Raw genomic sequence first — 20,068 nt, forward strand, 5'->3', positions numbered from 1 at the left:
TGATCTCGTGTAGTAAGAATGAGCCAATTAATTCGCACATTTCTGCTCCGTCGTAACTCCCCATTGTCACGTCAAAATGGGAGTTTTCTCCCCTTTTGCCCCACGTATTTCCGTTGAATAATAATTTAATAGAAACAACACAAAGATTGGCTACAGCTGCATGCCTAACATCAAACAAACCATCAACAATCACAATAAGAAGCTCTTGAACAACGCCTCAACGCACCCAGCAAACAACAAAACATGCAACTGTCGCGCACCAAATGAATGCCCTCTCGAAGGAAACTGTCTTAGCAAGTCGCTCATTTACCAAGCTGTAGTCACCGCAGACGACGGTAGCAAACCTACAGAAAGTTATATTGGCCTCACAGAAAATACCTTTAAGACACGACTCAGCGGCCACATATCATCTTTCAGGCACCAGGACAAGCAATCTGCCACAGAGCTTAGTAACTACATCTGGCAGCTAAAAGGCCTGAACACACCGTATACAATTAAATGGAAAATCGTTCAACACGCAAAGGCCATACGACCCAGCCACCAAGCGTTGTAACCTGCGCATATCAGAAAAGTACATCATCCTCACAAAACCAGAAATGAGCTCACTCAACAAGCGTAACGAGCTAGCTTCCACATGCCGACATTCTACTAAATACACACTACGAGATGCAAATACATAGCTATCAGTCGTTATAGTAATTACACCTCTCTTACATATATAACTCAGTTGGACCAAAACAATTTTATCTGATGATTGTCTGCGTAACAGACATGAAACTAATAGTAATGAAGTTGTTTTTTATCTAAGGTTTTACATGAATAAATTTTATATTTAAGCTCTGACCTAACCTGTCTTGACAAGCTGTTGTTTTTGCGTAGTTGTCTCCCCGTCGAGCGGCGAGCAACAACAGCTTGTCACAAGACGTACTGCACCTGATGCATCAGCTGCACATATAGGGAGTTGTTCTCTTCCATCTACGCAACTTGGCTGCGATGTTATTCCGGTCGCTCCATTGGTAATCATAACGGATTTCACGCAAAAATTTATGTAAAAAAAACAAGATTACAACGTTTAACCATAGACCAGTTTCTGTAATAAACTTTAGTAAAACTTAAGAATAAAATAAACTCAAAATAAAATCCATAAGAACAAATAAAACTGACTGATACAAAAATAGAAATAAAACTGACTGAGCGCACAAATAACGACATGTTTAGTCGCTGTTGTTGCCTAAGTTCTCAAATTCTAATAAAGTTTACTGCAGAGAGGGATCGCCAGTTAAACGTTCTTATCCTAATTTTTCTACATAAATTTTTGCGTGAAATCCGTTATGATTACCAATGGAGCGACCGGAATAACATCGCAGCCGAGCCGCGTAGACGAAAGAGAACAACTCCTTATAAGTGCAGCTGATGCATCAGGTGCAGTACGTCTTGTGACAAGCTGTTGTTGCTCGCAGCTCGACGGGGGGACAACTACGCAAAAACAACAGCTTGTCAAGACAGGCTAGCTCTGACCACTCATTGAGCACTATCTGGCAGCTTTAACACACTACATCGGAATATATATATATATATATATATATATATATATATATATATATATATATACTCAATCAACTACACAATTGTGGCCAAGATATATATATATTATTTATATATATATATCTTGAGATATGAGAAATATATATATATACATATATATGATATGAGATATGAGATATCTTGAGATATATGATATATATATACCTAGGATATGATATGTATATGATATATATATATATAATATATATAGATATATATTTATATCTTAGATATGTATATCTTGATATATATATATATATCATATATCTCAAGATATCTCATATCTCATATCATATATATGTCTCTCATATCTCAAGATATATATAGATATAAGATATATATATCTTGACCACAACTGTGTAGTTGATTGAGTTTGCTGCGGTGCGCTGTGAAGGAGTATTCTGCAACCTGAAATCTTATATCCATGATTTCGGCCTTATATGATGTATACATATAAGCCTTATGAGTATATAACTCTTATATGTATGCATGCCTGGCTGTATATTTTTCTTTATACAAATATATGTATATATGCATTTGTATTTGTATAAATAGATGTACAGTCAGGCGTGTATACATGTAACGCGCAAAGGTGTTCTGCTCTTGGTCTGCACTTTTCCCTCCTTATATATGTGACCATGTTGAGTAGGCTGTACCTCTTACGTATGGCTCTCTACTGGCAGATCGGCCAAGTTGAAAAGTCGAACCAGACACAAGGCTCGCTGGCTTCCTCCACAAAATTACAATAAACACTCATACTAACTAGGTGTAAATATTATTCTCTGTAAGTATTTATAGCTTTGTTGGTCCATAAATTTGCATACCTTGTTGAACGCTTTCATTGTGTTTTTGTTCTAAACAGAGAATAAAAGTAGGACAGTACGAGTGGGCGGATAGATACCCTGTTACGTTCAGCCAGTGGATGCCAGGTCAACCAAAGCATGAAGAGTCTGTACCAAACTGTGTCGCAATGAATGCATCTAACGGAGGATGGAGCTCTCTAGACTGTAGTCCTAGCATTGTAAAGCCTTACATCTGTAAAATATCATCAGGTAACAAATGAGTTCTTACAGACAAATAGCTGTCAGTTGCTTCGTATTTTATTTGTTAGTTTGCAAATACATGTAGTTAGTTTGAACTAGGGTAGCTCTAAAGATGAACTTACACAAAAGTTTTACAAAAAGTATCGGCATTTTTCTATCATTTACGATTGTTTTTGATATTTGAGGTGATCTGACTGCCAGCATGTTTTTTGATTAAAATTGACAAAACTTGATAACCAATAAAATGCTCAGAGCAAGCCAAAGTATGATTATGACGTCCATTATAGTAGCGAAAAAAGACCAACATAACAGAGAGGGTTAATGCTGCAACTTGAACGCAATAGCCAATGTCAACAATAGCAATGATAGCTGTCTGTGATGTCATTTTGGCAAGTATTTTTCTTTTAAGTGTTTTAGCCATGATCAAGTTTTTTTTTATTTCAATCTTGATACATCCTGAGGGTCACATCACCTCAAACATCAACAAAGATCGCAAATGATAAAAAAACAATGGTACTTTCTGATAAATCTACTGAAACTCAGCTTTTTTTTCAAAGCTCACTTTTCAAGTTGCTAACTAGAATGCTATGTGATACAAGAAATGTTTTCCATGATTGTGATTTGATTTAACCCTACCTGTGTCCAAGAAAAGTTGATAGTATGGGAAAAGGTGAAAGTGAACAAGCACCTGACTCTACTTGATGATAGCTGATCATTCAGATTCCTTTGATACAAGTTAACTACGATTTTTTCTTCTATACACTTCACTTGGGTTTCAGGGGTGTGAAACATTATAATAGGTTTGCTAGAAAATTTTGTGAAATGTGAGAAAAAAATGTGAAAATAAGGGTTGCCATACTAAACATTCCTCTTAGGTAACTTTTGCTGACATGAATTGATGGTGGTTAAAATGCCCTTGTAAGCCATATAGGCTTTGTTGATTGTGCTTCAGTTTCATTGTACTATTAGGCTGCTATAACACAGCTACATTTTTTAATTCTCATTATTCAAGTCAGCCGTACAGATGTCTCATGGTTCAGCTGTTTTATTAATAATATTAACCAGAGCTGGGGCATAAATCCGTAGTGCCTATTTGGCTATATATGAACTATCGCTAACATTCTTTGTAAACTGCAAACAATTAGACGAAAATAAAGTTAATCAAATAATTTGTTGTTAAATAAGTGTCAAGTGCTACCGGAATATGTTGCCAACTATAAACTACACTTTTTTCATAATGAACAAGGCGACTATGGCAAAAAGGACTGACAACTCATGCCTAGCTCACTTTAATATCAACTCACATCATTCCAGTTCACCTCAATATCAAATCATATCAGTCCAGTTCACCTCAATATCAAATCATATCAGTCCAGTTCACCTCAATACTAAAACACATAAGTTATGCAACCTTTAGTTCAGAGTTGGTTGAGATTAGGATAGATAGGCGGGAGGCCTATGTGTACACTGAGACGTCATTCCGCTAGTTTTCACATAGGTCTGAACGGATATGTGACATACACATACATCTGTTGGTACACACTGAAATATAACTACTGTTCCTTTGACATTTTCGTATACATCCATGCACGCCCTACTCTTTTGTTTTGTTTTGAAAATCAGCAAGCTAGTGTGACTTTTGGCATAGTGAGCACACTTTCATCATATCTTTTCATCAGTTAGTTAGGTTTACTGCCAATGCACCAGCTGCCTGACTGACCTTGGTATAAAAAGTTTGTTAATATTGAGTGCTGATATATTGTCAGCATCAGCTAAGAACAAAACAATCGGAGCTGTCTCACTCTACATGGTTATATACCTTCCTTATTGTCTTATCATAGTAGGTGACCGGAAGATTCAGTTCAAGTTGCCATTTATTCAGTAGTTTCACTTGTTATCATAATATACTATATTATATATATAATTTGTATAAACTCAAAGTTTTATACAAATACATACATCATAAGGCATTTGTGGATATTTAAATCAGTTTTATGGCTTCTGTTATATATGATACATGTACGTGTATTTTGAACACAGTTATATATTATACATGTACGTTTATCTTGAACACGGATATATATTATACATGTACGTGTATCTTGAACACAGTTATATATTATACATGTACGTGTATCTTAAACACAGTTATATTTTATACATGTATGTATATCTTAAACACAGTTATATATTATACCTGTATGTGTATCTTGAAGACAGTTATATATTATACATGTACGTGTATCTTAAGCACAGTTATATATTATACTTGTACGTGTATCTTAAACACAGTTATATATTATACCTGTATGTGTATCATGAAGACAGTTATATATTATACCTGTATGTGTATCTTGAAGACAGTTATATATTATACCTGTATGTGTATCTTGAACATAGTTATATATTATACATGTACGTGTATCTTGAACACAGTTATATATTATACCTGTGTGTGTATCTTGAACACAGTTATATATTATGCATGTACGTGTATCTTAAACACAGTTATATATTATACATGTACGTGTATCTTAAACACAGTTATATATTATACTTGTACGTATATCTTAAACACAGTTATATATTATACGTGTATGTGTATCATGAAGACAGTTATATATTATACCTGTATGTGTATCTTGAAGACAGTTATATATTATACATGTACGTGTATCTTGAACACAGTTATATATTATACCTGTACGTGTATCTTGAACACAGTTATATATTATACATGTACGTGTATCTTGAACACAGTTATATATTATACCTGTGTGTGTATCTTGAACACAGTTATATATTATACCTGTATGTGTATCTTGAAGACAGTTATATATTATACCTGTATGTGTATCTTGAACATAGTTATATATTATACATGTATGTGTATCTTGAACACAGTTATATATTATACCTGTATGTGTATCTTGAACACAGTTATATATTATACATGTACGTGTATCTTGAACTTTGTTATATATTGTACATGTACGTGTATTTTAAACACAGCTATATATTATACCTGTATGTATATCTTGAACACAGTTATATATTATACATGTACGTGTATCTTAAACATAGTTATATATTATACCTGTACGTGTATCTTGAACACAGTTATATATTATACGTGTATGTGTATCTTGAACACAGTTTAATGATCAGTTTAATATCACAAAAGCAAAGGGATAAATTAGTTACTAAAGCTTAGATTTTGATAAAAAGCAATACTTGTAAAGTATCAGCATACATTTCTAGGGCAACACAACAGAGTTCAACTCAATTTTTGTAGTAATGAGTCTGTACTCTTTTCTCTCCATTCAGCCTGGTTTTTGATCCCTTGTTTTATAATTATTATTATAGTCTGGTTTCTGAAACTATAGTTATATATTTCGTTTAGGATTATACACATCCCCGCTCTCCGTCTTTGTTTGTAGCACCTTTGCCGACGCGATCACCATCACGGTATCTGTGTGAGAACCCGCTTGCTATTGGTTTCAGAGATATGTGTTATACATTCCACACCCCAAAATACAGAAAGCCCTGGAACGATGCATCAGCTGAATGTGCGAGGGTAGGACCACTAGTCTTATCTGGGTTCTGTTTTATTCTCATCGATTATAAACTATCCGAAGTTAGTAACAATGGAAAAAGAAAAAAAAATATATGTAAATATTTTATGAATTTTTGCTATCAAAGTAGTAATGCAGGCCCCAATGCACAATAGCTAATGGCTAATGAATGTACTGAGCCTGAAAACCAGCAAGCAAGCCCCAGGGTGAGCTATTCCAATTATCCGACAGGTACTGTTTCAGCACCACTTTAAATTTTACTCTAAAAGTATATTTCTCTGAGATAAAACGGAAGGCTGGCCCAGGCCTCAGACATCTGGTATAAGACCTGCCTCTGGCCACAAGTTGACTTAGCGGCAGGTTTAGGACATATGGTATGAGACCTGCCTCTGGCCACAAGTTGATATAGCGGCAGGTTTAGGACATCTGGTATGAGATCTGTCTCTGGACACAAGTTGATATAGCGGCAGGTTTAGGACATCTGGTATGAGACCTGTCTCTAGACATAAGTTTATATAGCGGCAGGTTTAGGTAAACAGAGTTTAGACTGTTGAGTAAGGTAGCAGTTTTAGTCTTCTCTGTACTTCCCTTTTATGTTCAAAACAATAACCTCGTCTATGAATACTTCTTCTTTTCTTATTATTTGTTCTTGTTTCATGCTATGAAACCCACAATGGTTATCGTGGTACAACTCATTCTCTGCCTTCATTGGTTGCAGGAAGGCATGACAATTGCCAGCATCCACAATGCTGACACTCAGCAGTTTATGACGGGTTTCATAACATATACTAAGATACCTATGCCTATGTGGATTGGATTGGTCAAGTCTAATAAAGGTGAGTGACAAGTTTTGGTCTGATTCTCCATTTTTTTCGTAGTTCTGTATTTTCACACAATATGGCACACCGTATTATACAGAGCCATTTAAACCATTTTAAACCATACATAAAAAAACAACAACAAAGGCTATACAGTGAGCTTAGTCAATTTTATTGAATGAAATATTCACTCTTCCAGAAAACTCTTAAAGTTTTCATCCTCGGTATCCGCATTAAACTGTTGAGATAATTCACTGTCCAACATTTCGGGTTTTTCCTCATCATCGTCATCATTTTCATTGGTTAGACTCGACATTGATGCTGACATTCTCGAAAGCTATAACAATAGAGACTGGCTGTACCTTAGCCCATGTGTTTACGTATGGTATTTGGTATGCATATAGTGCTGTAACTTGCCTTAGCCCATGTGTTCATATATAGCACATGGTATGCATATGATGCTGTGAATTGCCTGTTGCTGATTGCGGTTTAGGCGAAGCCTCATAAACATGTTACTTTACCGATGCCAATTCGAGAACTTTGAGAGCTTATTAAAATATCAACTGTGAGTAAATAACATGTAGCAGCACACCTCTGCTGTATACTTGGCGAAAGCTTTTGTGGTTTTAGCAGAATGGTCTTTACCAAAGGTGCCTTTGGTAAAGCGCACAACACATCTATTGTATGCTCTCCCGAAGGCACACAACAGATTTTATACCTCAGTCTACACATAAGACGCACCACGTTGAAGGGTGTGCAGTTGATTTTTAGACAATCTTAGGCTTTCAAGTGGCACCTTATGCAGTAAAAAATACGGTAATTCACTCTTGAAAGTCGGCGAGCCGCTCCCATTGACCTTTTGACATAGCACAGTTTATTTGCTTGTTGCATCAGCACCCCTAACAGTAGCTACATACTTTTTGCTGTATTCTCCAACGAATTTCTCTACAAGATACACCCTGTTTGAAATCTTATATCGGCAAATGAAGTGGTTTTATTATTTTTACAAAATCAGCAATCAAAAGCTAATGCTAAATCGCCATAGCCAAGTATACAGTTTAATTTTTTTTGCTTTGAAACGAGTGATACAATTGGTGTGAACCTTGTTATGTGAAATCTCTAGAAGTTTGAGATTCTGCTGCACCCAATCAAAAGGGTTTTAGCAAAGTTTTTGATCAATAAATCTGACTTGCTAGTTACCCTTACCTAATTATTGTTTTTTACAGGCTCTTTTGGTTTCAGAAGTTTCTCAGTAAGGTCTAGAAATGAATTTTGTTTAAAATAGCTTAGAAATAGCTTTATAAGATTTTAATAGCTTTATGTCAATACTTTTATTTTGTACAAAAACCTCTCCGCACTAAACTTTGAAGGTTGACTTGCAACAAAATTCACATTACAGTTATTTGGTATCGAAAGATTCACTATGTCTTAGTCTGCCGCGTTGTAGGTATAAAATATGTGGAAATGTGATTACAAGCTCTTAAAAGCTCAGAAACAAACAGTTAATCGCAGCCATCACGAAAACGGATGTAGGTTGGAATCCCTCTCAAAATGGCTAAAATGTGACGTAGTTGAACACGATGTGTTTCTGTTTACACTTTCATGCAACCTCATTCATCGAAATATTTTCACAAATACACTTCACGCATTCAATAAAACCATGTCTATTGTTCTTACGCGTCTGTTTTATCGTCATTGTTATGCTGTCACTTTTAGCACTGGTATCTTATAACTTACCGTAAAAAATCGTTAAACTTTTTAACCTTAGCTTGAAGGAGGGCATGTCATTCTCTGATGAACATGACAAGCCTGTTGGTCACCTTTGATGGTCGAAAAATGTTGTAAAAATTGTTTGCGCCATATGGCAGGAAGTACGGGTCACATGATCAGATTACGACTGGATGATTAGACCAAGCTGAAATGAAACTGTAAAGTAGTGAACATCTATATTTGATAAGGGCATTTTGGGTAGAACCCGAATTGTTTGTCATAAACTAGTGCTACGAAGTGTTTTATATTGAGCCTTTTATTGGCCTTTCAATTCACGTGATTACATCACGCGTCAAAACAATAATGCCAATGGTGGAGTACATCATCAAAATAAAAAGATTCAAACCTATGGCATTTTTGTGATGGCTGCGATTAACTGTTCATTTTTAGCTTTTAAATGCTTGTAATCACATTTCCACATATTTTGCACCTATAACACAGCAGAGTAAGAGATGGTGAATCTTTTGATACCAAATAACTGTAATGTGAATTTTGTTGCAAGTCAACCTTCAAAGAATACCAAAAGCATTGATCACATAACTTCTACAATCCTACTCATAACTCTTTGAGGTGCTTCATGGTAACATGTTTTCTGTAGGGCAAAATAATAAATCTACTTTTATAACAAGGTTTCAGCACTCACTATGATGTGCATGGCCAATATGAGAGGTCACAAAACATGTGTAACATCATTTATTGTTCTTATAGCCAATAATCTCTTGCATTTTAGGGGTAATTTTGAAATTATTTCTCTAAACTATTTTTCCTCGTTTTTATGTTTTTTTGGAAAAACTTAGTAAAGCTTGCTATTTTATATATTGTTAAAAAGCAGATTTTGTGCTTAATAAGATGCAATTTTCTGCTTGAATGTACGAATTAGTTCTGAAGTTAGGAAAGATCATATATGGCCATGTCAACTTTTGAAATTTTTTCAAAAGAGAAATTTGACTTTAAAAAGTAAATAGTAGTGTGGTACAACCATTTATCTGCTGTGTTATATTGCTGAGTTGGATGATTTCCGTTCGAAGGTTACTGGCACCCTTCTCCTTAGTAAGCATTCAGCTAGAGTTTGGTATATAAATTTGGATATGATATTTCCTTCATAAATTTTGGCAGCTACTACTTTTTACATAATTAGCTGTTATCTGTTGTCAGATTGTCTGCTAAAAATCTATCATCGCTGTTATATTCGTCTTAGTCGTGATAGTCCACATCAAAGTACCCGCTAGATCATCGCTAAAGCACCTTTCTGTTCGTGTCACTGCGCCATAGTCAGATATAAACAGATGTTACTTGCATATCCATCAGGGAACTATATCTGGTCAGATCAGAGTGAGATGGAATACTTGCAATGGGGTCCGGGAGAGCCAGCTGAAAGACTCGCCAAGCAAACTGATGTTTGCGGATTCTTGAATTTCGACCGTGAGCTGTCGCCTCAGTACGGTAAATACTTTTGCTTTATTTATGGTGCACCTTTAAGATTGTGTAACTCAGAACAATATAATTCTTTGTATTAAATACAAAAAAAGTTTAAATACAAGAGTTGGAGTTGCTCCAGTTTTTGAAAGTACTGATAACTCCAATTAGCAACAGTAAGCGTAGGTACGACTAGTCTAGGAACTTACCGGCAAAGTCTTCCCATTAATCAATGGATTTTTTAGTGGACTTTTATTGCGTGTGTGAGCATGTATGCACTGCAAATACATGTAGGTGTGTAGGCAGATTTGCATATGATGAAATTGCATGTACATATATACTTATATACATAAGTACATACATGTGTTTTTATAAGCGGTGTATATATGTACATATATATTTACATACATACATATACCATATGCTTTGTTTATACAAACATACACACGCACGCACACACACATATATATATGTATATATATATACATGTATATATATACATGTATATATATACATGTGTATATATATACACATGTGTATATATATACACATGTGTATATATATATATATATATATATATATATATATATATATTCATGCTACAGACAGTACTGTTTCAGCTATTGAAGCCTCATCAATGCAGCTCAGAGCTTAGGCAAGGGACACAAACCCCATTACCGGTGAGAGTTGGCTTCCTGCCATGAAACAACTAGGTTGCCTCACAGACTTTAAGAAAGTCAATGTGCCGGCACCAGACTGCTCAAATCACAAAAGTGATGAGCTTTGCACAAAGGCTAATAGTGCCGCACCTCTCACAGAGTGCTCAACCAAACTGAAGTAAAACAGCATATACTCATGCTACAGATAGTACTGTTTCGGCTATTGGAGCCTCATCATATATATATATATATATATATATATATATATATATATATATATACTTGTACGTGCAAACTTACATGTACATCTATGCAAGCAACTGCAATGAAAGTACGGAGTAGCCAAACTTCTGTCAAAATTTTGAGACATTTTCAATTCTTGGAGTTATCTGCTCAGGTGCCAACTGGACAGCTGACAGGTGTTCGGGCACTAAGGGCTGGATTTGCCAAGAACCTGCACTACATCTGACTGCGCCAACGACCAGCACAACTACTACTATCCCTACCACAACAGTTAAAGGTAAATGTTAAAGGTTGAAGGTAAAAGGTTAAAGGTTGGCTATAATAATCCGTAATTCTGCATCTGAAAATTTTAATCTTTGATCTCCTGATGTAATAGTTCTGGAGACAGTGCGTACAAAGATTAAAGTACCTCTTAGGTCTATCTACTGGATATGATAGTTTGGATACGATAATACAAAGTATTATGCTTCGGCGTGATACGGTATAGGTCAGCTTCAAGATAGACGACCAGTGCTATAGACATATAGAGGCATTGACTACACACACCTATGAACTGCGTCGCTCACATCTAATGTAGATATATGCTGCACTACACACCGAAGCTACTCAATGATGTTTGGTGTTGACAAATCAGCAGGCCAATAAGACTGAGACGCCGTTTATAAACTGATCATAATCAACTCTTGATGGCAATGCTTGTGTCGCTATTTCTATTGCTGTATCTTTATTCAAGCAGTGAACTGTAGAGTCTAAATAGGAAAGTCAAAGAGTATTCTGGGTTAATGAATCAAATTGTAGATAAGTTAGTTTCAGTAGATTTAATTACCTGAAAAGTTATCTGAAACGTTTTACAATTTTTTTCTCTATTGATATAGACTATCATGCTCTTTTTGCCACAATACATCGGTAACCTGGCATAGACACTTTGCCAATACGTGAATTACAAAAGCAATGTGTTTCATCAGTGTGTGTGCGTGCGTGTGTGTGTGTGTGTGTGTGTGTGTGTGTGCGCGCGCGCGCGCGCGCGCGCGCGCGCGCGCGCACGCGTGCGTGTTTGTGAATAAGAGATGGGCAGCCTTAAAGATGCCGATGGTACAGTATCTGGCTAATCTATGGCAGGTGTCTGTTACAATCTATGGCAAGTGTCTGTTACAATCTATGGCAGGTGTTTGTTACAATCTAAGGCAGGTTTCTGTTACAATCTATGTCAGGTGTCTGTTACAATCTATGGCAGGTGTCTGTTACAATCTAAGGCAGGTGTCTGTTACAATCTATGCCAGGTGTCTGTTACACTCTATGGCAGGTGTCTGTTAAAATCTATGCCAGGTGTCTGTTACAATCTATGGCAGGTGTCTGTTACAATATATGGCAGGTGTCTGTTACAATAGGTGTCCGTGAACTACCAGTGCCATGAGTGAATATAATCTGTTCACAGCTGCATGGCATCGGGGTGTTCAGTAGAGCTAACTCTTCTCTAGCATTGGTAGTTGTGGCTGTTCTCTCAGAAGAATTGCTTGCTGCACTGGCTTGCTAGTCTGGTATGCTAGCCCTAGACACAGGCACACCAACAGTTGACTCAATTTAAATATAATAGATCTTTGCTCAGCTTCACTGATGTCAAAACCAGAGCAGCCGTAATGCTTATATGCAGCACACTTCTTCCGCTTTGTCACAAAATGCTATGGCAAACATTTGTCATGTAATATTGTTTTATGATGACTATTTTTGTACTTTTATGAAACTATCAGTAATTACCAAAACCTTATTTGAATAGAATTTTATATAATTTTAATTGTTTTAATTTTTATAGCTTTTTATTAAACTTTATTCCTTTCTTATTTCACATTTAACTTTTTCAGAATTTTTTGAAATTTAGAACTCTAAAACTTAACAGCATTCTAGTAGGTGCATCACAATCCCTAGTCAATAATCTAGGCAGCTGTTGCTGATGTATTCAATAGAGTACTGTAATGGAGATCGCAATTGGAGATACTTCAATGACTCTTGCTACTACGTTAGTGATGAAAAGGTTTCCTGGCATGAATCCAATGCAAGATGCCGAGGGATGGGGGCATATCTCACCAGCCTTCATGGAAATGATGAAATTAATGCAATTGTAAGTTGTCTACCTTTTAGCTAACATTTGCTTGAGATAGCAAGCATGCTGTCGACAGGTGTGAGCTTTGCTATTAGCTATGTATATTCGTACATCTATGCTAGTTGATTATCTCTAGCTATGCTTGCTTCTAGCTAAACATCTTCAAAATTTTCAATATGTTTTTTCCATAGATATATAAACCTAGATTGGCCAATAAGGAAAAAGCCTGTCAGACTTAAATAGCATGACGTAACGTCATTGTATTGTACCTCATGCTTGACTGCACTGTTGTTAACCATAGAGCTAATCAGGAGAAGGTGACAAAATCACCTTTATTTTCACATAGAAACCTTCTTGGATACATAATCCAGTAAACTAAAGCAATTCTGTGATAATATCTGATAACCACCATAGATTAAAAGTATAAAAGCTATGAAATGTTGCAGACAAATCATGAGCCATCAGGGCTTTATTTGCCACCCTATCCTATCCCCATTCTCTCTTTTTTTCTTCTCCAAAGAAGAAGTGAGAAGGGGAAAAGAGAGAAGGGGAAAAGGAGAGGGGGGCAAATAGCCCACCCACCCAAAGCGCCCGACCCTGGCTAGGTGAATAGACTAATATCATGCTGAACTAAACATGACTAATATATGATGAGCCTGTGAAGTTTTGATCTGATCAGGGAAATGGAATCGATGGCTTTCTTAGCTAGAGCTAGAATGAGACCGAGGAATGCAGGGTCGGACCAGACACAGGGTCAGCAATGAGGGCCAAGATCGGGTCGGACCGGGTCAGCACGTGATTTTTTATTCATTTAAAGGTTGACTTGCAACAAAATTCACATTACAGTTATTTGGTATCAAGAATTTCACCATGTCTTACTCTGTTGGGTTGTAGGTGCCAAATGTGATTACAAGCTCATAAACGCTCAAAAACGAAAAGCCGCCATAGATTGGAATCTGTTTATTTGATGTATTCATTACAGTTTGGTTATCATCTTGTCACGTGATGTTCTCACGGGAATTGAAAGGCCAATAAAATGCTCAATATAAAACTTATTGTAGCACTAGTTTATGACAAACACTTCGGGTTTTACCGAAGACCCCATATCAAATATAGATGCTCGCTACTTTACAGTTTTCTTTCGGCTTGGATTAATCGTCAAGCCTTAATCTGATCATGTGACCCAATACCTCGAAAATAATTTTTGCAGCACTTTTCGATTATCACAGGTAACCAACAGGCTCGTCATGATTATCAGACAATGATATGTACTCATTCGAGCTAAGGTTGAAAAGTTTAACGATTTTTTACGGTAAGTTATAAGATATCAGTGCTAAAAGTGACAGCATTACAATGACGATAAAACAGACGGTAAGAACAATAGACATGGTTTTATTGAATGCGTGAAGTATATTTGTGAAAATAATTCGACGAATGAGATTGCATGAAAGTGTAAACAGAAACCATCCTGTAACAAGTACGTCCCATTTGAGCCGTTTTGGAAAGAGAATCCAAACTACGACGGTCTCGTGTGGCTGCAATTAACTGTCCGCTTTTTAGCTTTTAGGAGCTTGTAATCACATGCCCACATATTTTGCACTTACAACACAACAGAGTAAGACATGGTGAATCTTTTCATATCAAATAACTGTAATGTGAATTTTGTTGCAAGTCAACCTTTAAGGTTAAGAGATAGTTCTATTACAGCCTAATGTTGTTACATCAATAAACTATGATAAAAGAAACCATTATCACACCAATCATTATATTTTGTGGCTTGGTTTATAGATTAAATTTACAATTTATGGCTAGACATTGGTGGATCAATGCTATTCAATGGGTGATAGATTAATGGCATGATTTGGCTAGTGTTTTTTATTACAGATTTTATCTTATCGTAGCACTAGTTTATGACAAACACTTCAGGTTTTTTCCGAATACCCCGTATCAAATATAGATGCTCGCTACTTTACAGTTTTGTTTTGGCATTATTCAATCGTCAAGTCGTAATCTGATCACGTGACCCAATACTTCGAAAATAATTTTTGTAGCACTTTTCGATTATCACAGGTGACCAACAGGCTCGTCATAATTATTAGACAATGATATGTAATCCTTCGAGCTAAGGCTAAAAAGTTTAACGATTTTTTAGGATAAGTTATAAGATATCAGTGCTAAAAGTGACAGCATTACAATGACGATAAAACAGACGCGTAAGAACAATAGACATGGTTTTATTGAATGCGTGAAGTATATTTGTGAAAATATTTCGACGAATAAGGTTGCATGAAAGTGTAAACAGAAACCATCCTTTAACAACTATGTCCCATTTGAGCCGTTTTGGAAAGCGAATCCAAACTATGGCGATCTCGTGTGGCTGCGATTAACTGTTTGTTTTTTTAGCTTTTAATAGCTTGTAATCACATTCCCATATATTTCACACCTACAACACAACAGAGTAAGACATGGTGAATCTTGTGATACCAAATAACTGTAATGTGAATTTTGTTGCAAGTCAACCTTTAACTTGCTTTTGCATATTGTACAAATAACTTAGTATTTTCCTTTCAAGACTGGCTTTTTCATGAACTCCCAGACCACCGACATGTTGATTATTTCTTGCCAAAAAACATTGTGAAACCTATAGTCTAAAGACTATTGTCGCAGACGTAAAAACATAGTTTTGACTCAACTTGTTTTATTTCGCCTGTTCCTTCCGCTCTAGGACTATATGCGACTCAATTTCAATCGCACTTAAAAAGCGATATACAACCGCTGTTGTTTAGCCATAAACCTACCCGTGTCTTTGTATAGGAAGACCCGAGGGTCGGGTGGCCCAACCCGAGCACCTCTGACCTGGTGGGTCAAGACCAGATGAGCTACCCGTGCCAGCTCTATTCTTAGCTTCATAATGCGCCCTAATCGAAATATATCTCTTTGCTATCTCACGAGCTAGGCTACTAGCTTGATGATTACACTTAAATAATAGCATGATGTTGAATCTCAGCAACTTCTCCATGGTGGCAATTAGTACTAGCCTGGGAAAGTTTTTCACCAATTCAGCACTACTAAGCAACACTCTCGTCGCTTTCTCACTGTGGTTGCAAACCTCAATCACCACAGGCGAAGACAAAGTCAAGCTACCACGGTTCTTAACTGTGATTAGGGAATTCGTCGCTTGGTTTACATCATAGTTGGTAACATCCATGATGCTAGTGAAACAATAATTGCACTTCAGCTTTGGTGACCTAGCCAGCTGCATAGCCAGCTGTAAAATAATCATTCTGTCTCATTTTTGACTTAAGACATACTTGCATACTCATCATATTTAGTCATGTTTCGTTCAGCAAGATATTAGTCTATTCACCTAGCCAGGGTCGGGCGCTTTGGGTGGGTGGGCTATTTGCCCCCCTCTCCTTTTCCCCTTCTCTCTTTTCCCCTTCTCACTTCTTCTTTGGAGAAGGGGAAAAGAGAGAATGGGGATAGGAGAGGGTGGCAAATGAAGCCCTGATGGCTCATGATTTGTGTGCAACAATTCATAGCTTTTTTAGTTTTAATCTATGGTGGTTATCAGATATTATCACAGAATTGCTTTAGTTTACTGGATTATGTATCCAAGAAGGTTTTTATGTAAAAATAAATGTGATTTTTTCACCTTCTCCTGATTAGCTCCATGGTTAACAACAGTGCAGTCAAGCATGAGGTACAATACAATGACGTTACGTCATGCTATTTAAGTCTGACAAGGCAACCTATGGGAATAGCTATTATTGGCCGATCTAGGTTTATATATCTATGGTCTTTTCTTTTATCCACTGCACTGAGTTAGCAGTGTGAAAGGTTCTCTCATCATGGCGGCATCTAGCATTTTGTGTGTCTGTTTGTTCATGTGACTGTTTGTCCGAGTGTACGTTCATTCGTGTGTCTGTTTGTCTGCATAAACGTTATGCATATTCAACATTTTTTGGACCATTTATATTCAAACTTTACATGCACATGCTCTGCACTTTCAGCCTCTAAACAAATTTGGTTTCAAAGCTCTATAAAAACCTAAGAGGCTCTATCAAAGCCTCCTAAACCCCCACCTGCTGACTATCTGACTGGTAATGATAGAAATATAGGTATCACTGAACTTACTGCTAGTTTTATATGTATTCCCATGACCAAACACGAGCGAAGCGATTGTTTGGGAGCTGTATGATAAACGCATATGCGCACACAACTCTCGAAAAATTATCTGTCAACGGTCGTTACCAAACCCTTGTACCGAAATCCAATCAAAAAATTTAACCATTTTTGTGTAGAGTCGTTTAAGTATAATAATGATACAAAACACATATAAACATATTTAAATATGTTACCAGGTTTTTGAAAGGTTGACGCAATATCCTAAAACTAACCCATCTGATCGGATTATACATAAATAGACAGATTAATTTGGCCTAAAATTGCCATAAAAACTTGACCAGGCTTTTTAAATCAAAATTAAGACTGGTCAACGAAACCCCCGATAAGGTTGTGCGACAGAGTGTAGATCCATCAAGTCATGCGCATTTCACGAGAAAAATGTGCCCATTTCACCAGTCTATGGCATTGTCCAATTGCCGAAGGTTTCTGCAATTAACGTAGAAGTACTGAAAAGTAATCGTTTCTTTTTTGCCGATTCTACTGGACCCTGACATTTTGGACACTTATAATGAGTACTATGGTATTCCAACTGATGTCCAAAGCAGTGAAAGTAAAGGAAATGACAATGGTATTTTTTTTAACGATTCTTATAAGATTTTACAATATTTAATTATAAGAATAATTATTCGATTGTATACAATTATTATAAGATTTAGTTATAAGAATAATCATTCGAATTTACAAGATTGAAGTATATAGTGACCGATGGTGTGCAATATGTTACTGTTATTATTTTTCTAAAGATTTTGTTGATAATACTGCGGCTGCGCCCAATATCGCGGTACTGCCAAGCCATTTTTAATATCTGCACAATTAAGTAATAAGCCTACATTTTCTTATAGATATACATCTATTTCTATTACAACCAGCTAAAATCTGTTTAGATTTTTAAATTCAGCATAATTTTTTAGATATAAATACAGAAATCTAGATAAATATCACAACTTCTTGATATTGGTTGCTATGACCAATGACTTACAGTCCCCCCAGCCTGTGTATATTACACAGCAGCTTGCCATTTTACTTCTAATATTGCATTTCTACTATTGCAGGGAAGAGATATAAACATATAATCTTTTCCTTTCATTATTGCTGTTTGTTGTACATAATAACACCCACACCCAGTACATTACAGCTACCATTGCAGTTCTCCTATGGCACTGCAGTGCCATTTAACTGCTAATATTGCATTTCTCAACCACCAGTACCCTTTCTTTTTCCAATATCACTTTGGTCGTGGGCTGTATGACAGTTGAATTTCTATTATATATAATATGATGTTAATTTCAGTGTTTTAAACTGTAGCCTGTAACTCATATATAAGTTTGCATGATCACACTAGTTTAATAACATAAATACTGATAGGAATAGTAATAATTAATAAGAAATCCAGGCATCGCCACACTTACTGCTAGTTATTTAAATAGTCGATGTGGTACTTTTCAAGATTTAGCTACAGATTGTTCCAGTATCATTACTAATTTTAGTAGTATGAGCAGAGTTATTAGTAATGTTAAGCTTGTTCACACAGACTCATATTGGCTGCTGTAATACTTCCGGCAGCAAAATATTACTTTATTATTTAGTTTCTACATAGCGCACAACGTGTTAAACTTTAACCGTTGATGAAAAACTTCAGTATTCTGGTTTTTTGAGCTCTAACCTGCAACATCCATGCGGTAAGTGGTTATTTTGGCAACAGTTTAAACTAACGGTCTAATTACCAGATTGTTTTTATTTTAGTTCAGAGGTCATCGGCTTAACAACTACCTCGTAGCCATTGGCTTAACTAGACTGGGACTCAAAAACTGGGAGTAAGTTCATGCTTGTATTCTGGAGTTGTCTTGTCAGATGATCAAGTTATAGCCCATGATTTATATTGCTGTTGTTCATTAATATCAGAAATGAAATCACTAGTTTTGGTGATTGTATGCTCAAAATTTTGTAATCCCTTTTTACCGAACAGAGCTTTTTATATTTTAGGTGGGTTGATGGATCTCCTGTAGACTTTGCTCACTGGTACAAGAATGAGCCCAACAACTTTGATGAGTCAGAGAGATGTGCATTCATGTTTACTACAACCAGATACGGGGGTAGGCAATTCCAAGATTTTGCGACAACATTTTTGTTGCATTTTTTTTAGAACTTGACTGATTTGATGCATCAACTTTATTCTATTTCTATTTCTGTTCATTCTGAGTTTCATAAAAACTTAATAAAAAATTACAGTTTTTTTCTGTGCAGGTTTTCAGTTCATCAAATTTTCATTTCAACTGGCATATTTTAATAGAAACCATTAAGAATTCTCCTGAGCACCAGGAATTGTGTTAGCACATACAATAGAATACAAAGAGAGACAATGTGTGTTTGTGATAGCAATGTGGCTTAAAGCTGTTTACGGAGTTATCAAACTTCGCATTTGAATAAAATTCTTCACAAGATACACTATTTAATATCATTAGTTATTTATCTCCTTCTATATTTCTTGTACACTATTAACCTATTTTAAATGTATGGAATAACATGAGCTGTCTACATAGACTGTCACTAGGAGCATTGCATCACCTATATTAGCTTGATTTGGAGAAGATTCTTATCTTCGCGAGCGTAATTCTAGTCTCCCCACAGATGGCTATAATCTTAATATCGATCAGTGTTTGCAGCAATGTAGTGC

At 36.1% G+C, this 20,068-nt stretch overlaps 2 protein-coding genes across 2 annotated transcripts in view; both read left to right on the forward strand.

Annotated features, from left to right (window-relative positions):
• LOC137388012 (macrophage mannose receptor 1-like) overlaps positions 1–7,046 on the forward strand; it is a 53,077-nt gene extending 46,031 nt beyond the window's left edge. The window contains exons 39-41 of the mRNA XM_068074532.1: positions 2,447–2,636; positions 6,068–6,204; positions 6,921–7,046. Coding sequence (XP_067930633.1) covers positions 2,447–2,636; positions 6,068–6,204; positions 6,921–7,046 — 453 coding nt within the window. The remainder of the gene's footprint in view (positions 1–2,446; positions 2,637–6,067; positions 6,205–6,920) is intronic.
• A 3,030-nt stretch (positions 7,047–10,076) lies between these two features.
• Positions 10,077–20,068, forward strand: part of LOC137388013 (macrophage mannose receptor 1-like) — a 30,312-nt gene continuing 20,320 nt past the window's right edge. Inside the window, exons 1-5 of the mRNA XM_068074533.1 lie at positions 10,077–10,233; positions 11,263–11,385; positions 13,070–13,224; positions 19,138–19,208; positions 19,378–19,487. Of these exons, the coding sequence (XP_067930634.1) occupies positions 10,077–10,233; positions 11,263–11,385; positions 13,070–13,224; positions 19,138–19,208; positions 19,378–19,487 (616 nt within the window). The remainder of the gene's footprint in view (positions 10,234–11,262; positions 11,386–13,069; positions 13,225–19,137; positions 19,209–19,377; positions 19,488–20,068) is intronic.

The sequence above is a fragment of the Watersipora subatra genome, chromosome 2 (assembly GCF_963576615.1).
Source record: "Watersipora subatra chromosome 2, tzWatSuba1.1, whole genome shotgun sequence".
NCBI classification, from domain to species: Eukaryota; Metazoa; Bryozoa; class Gymnolaemata; order Cheilostomatida; family Watersiporidae; genus Watersipora; species Watersipora subatra.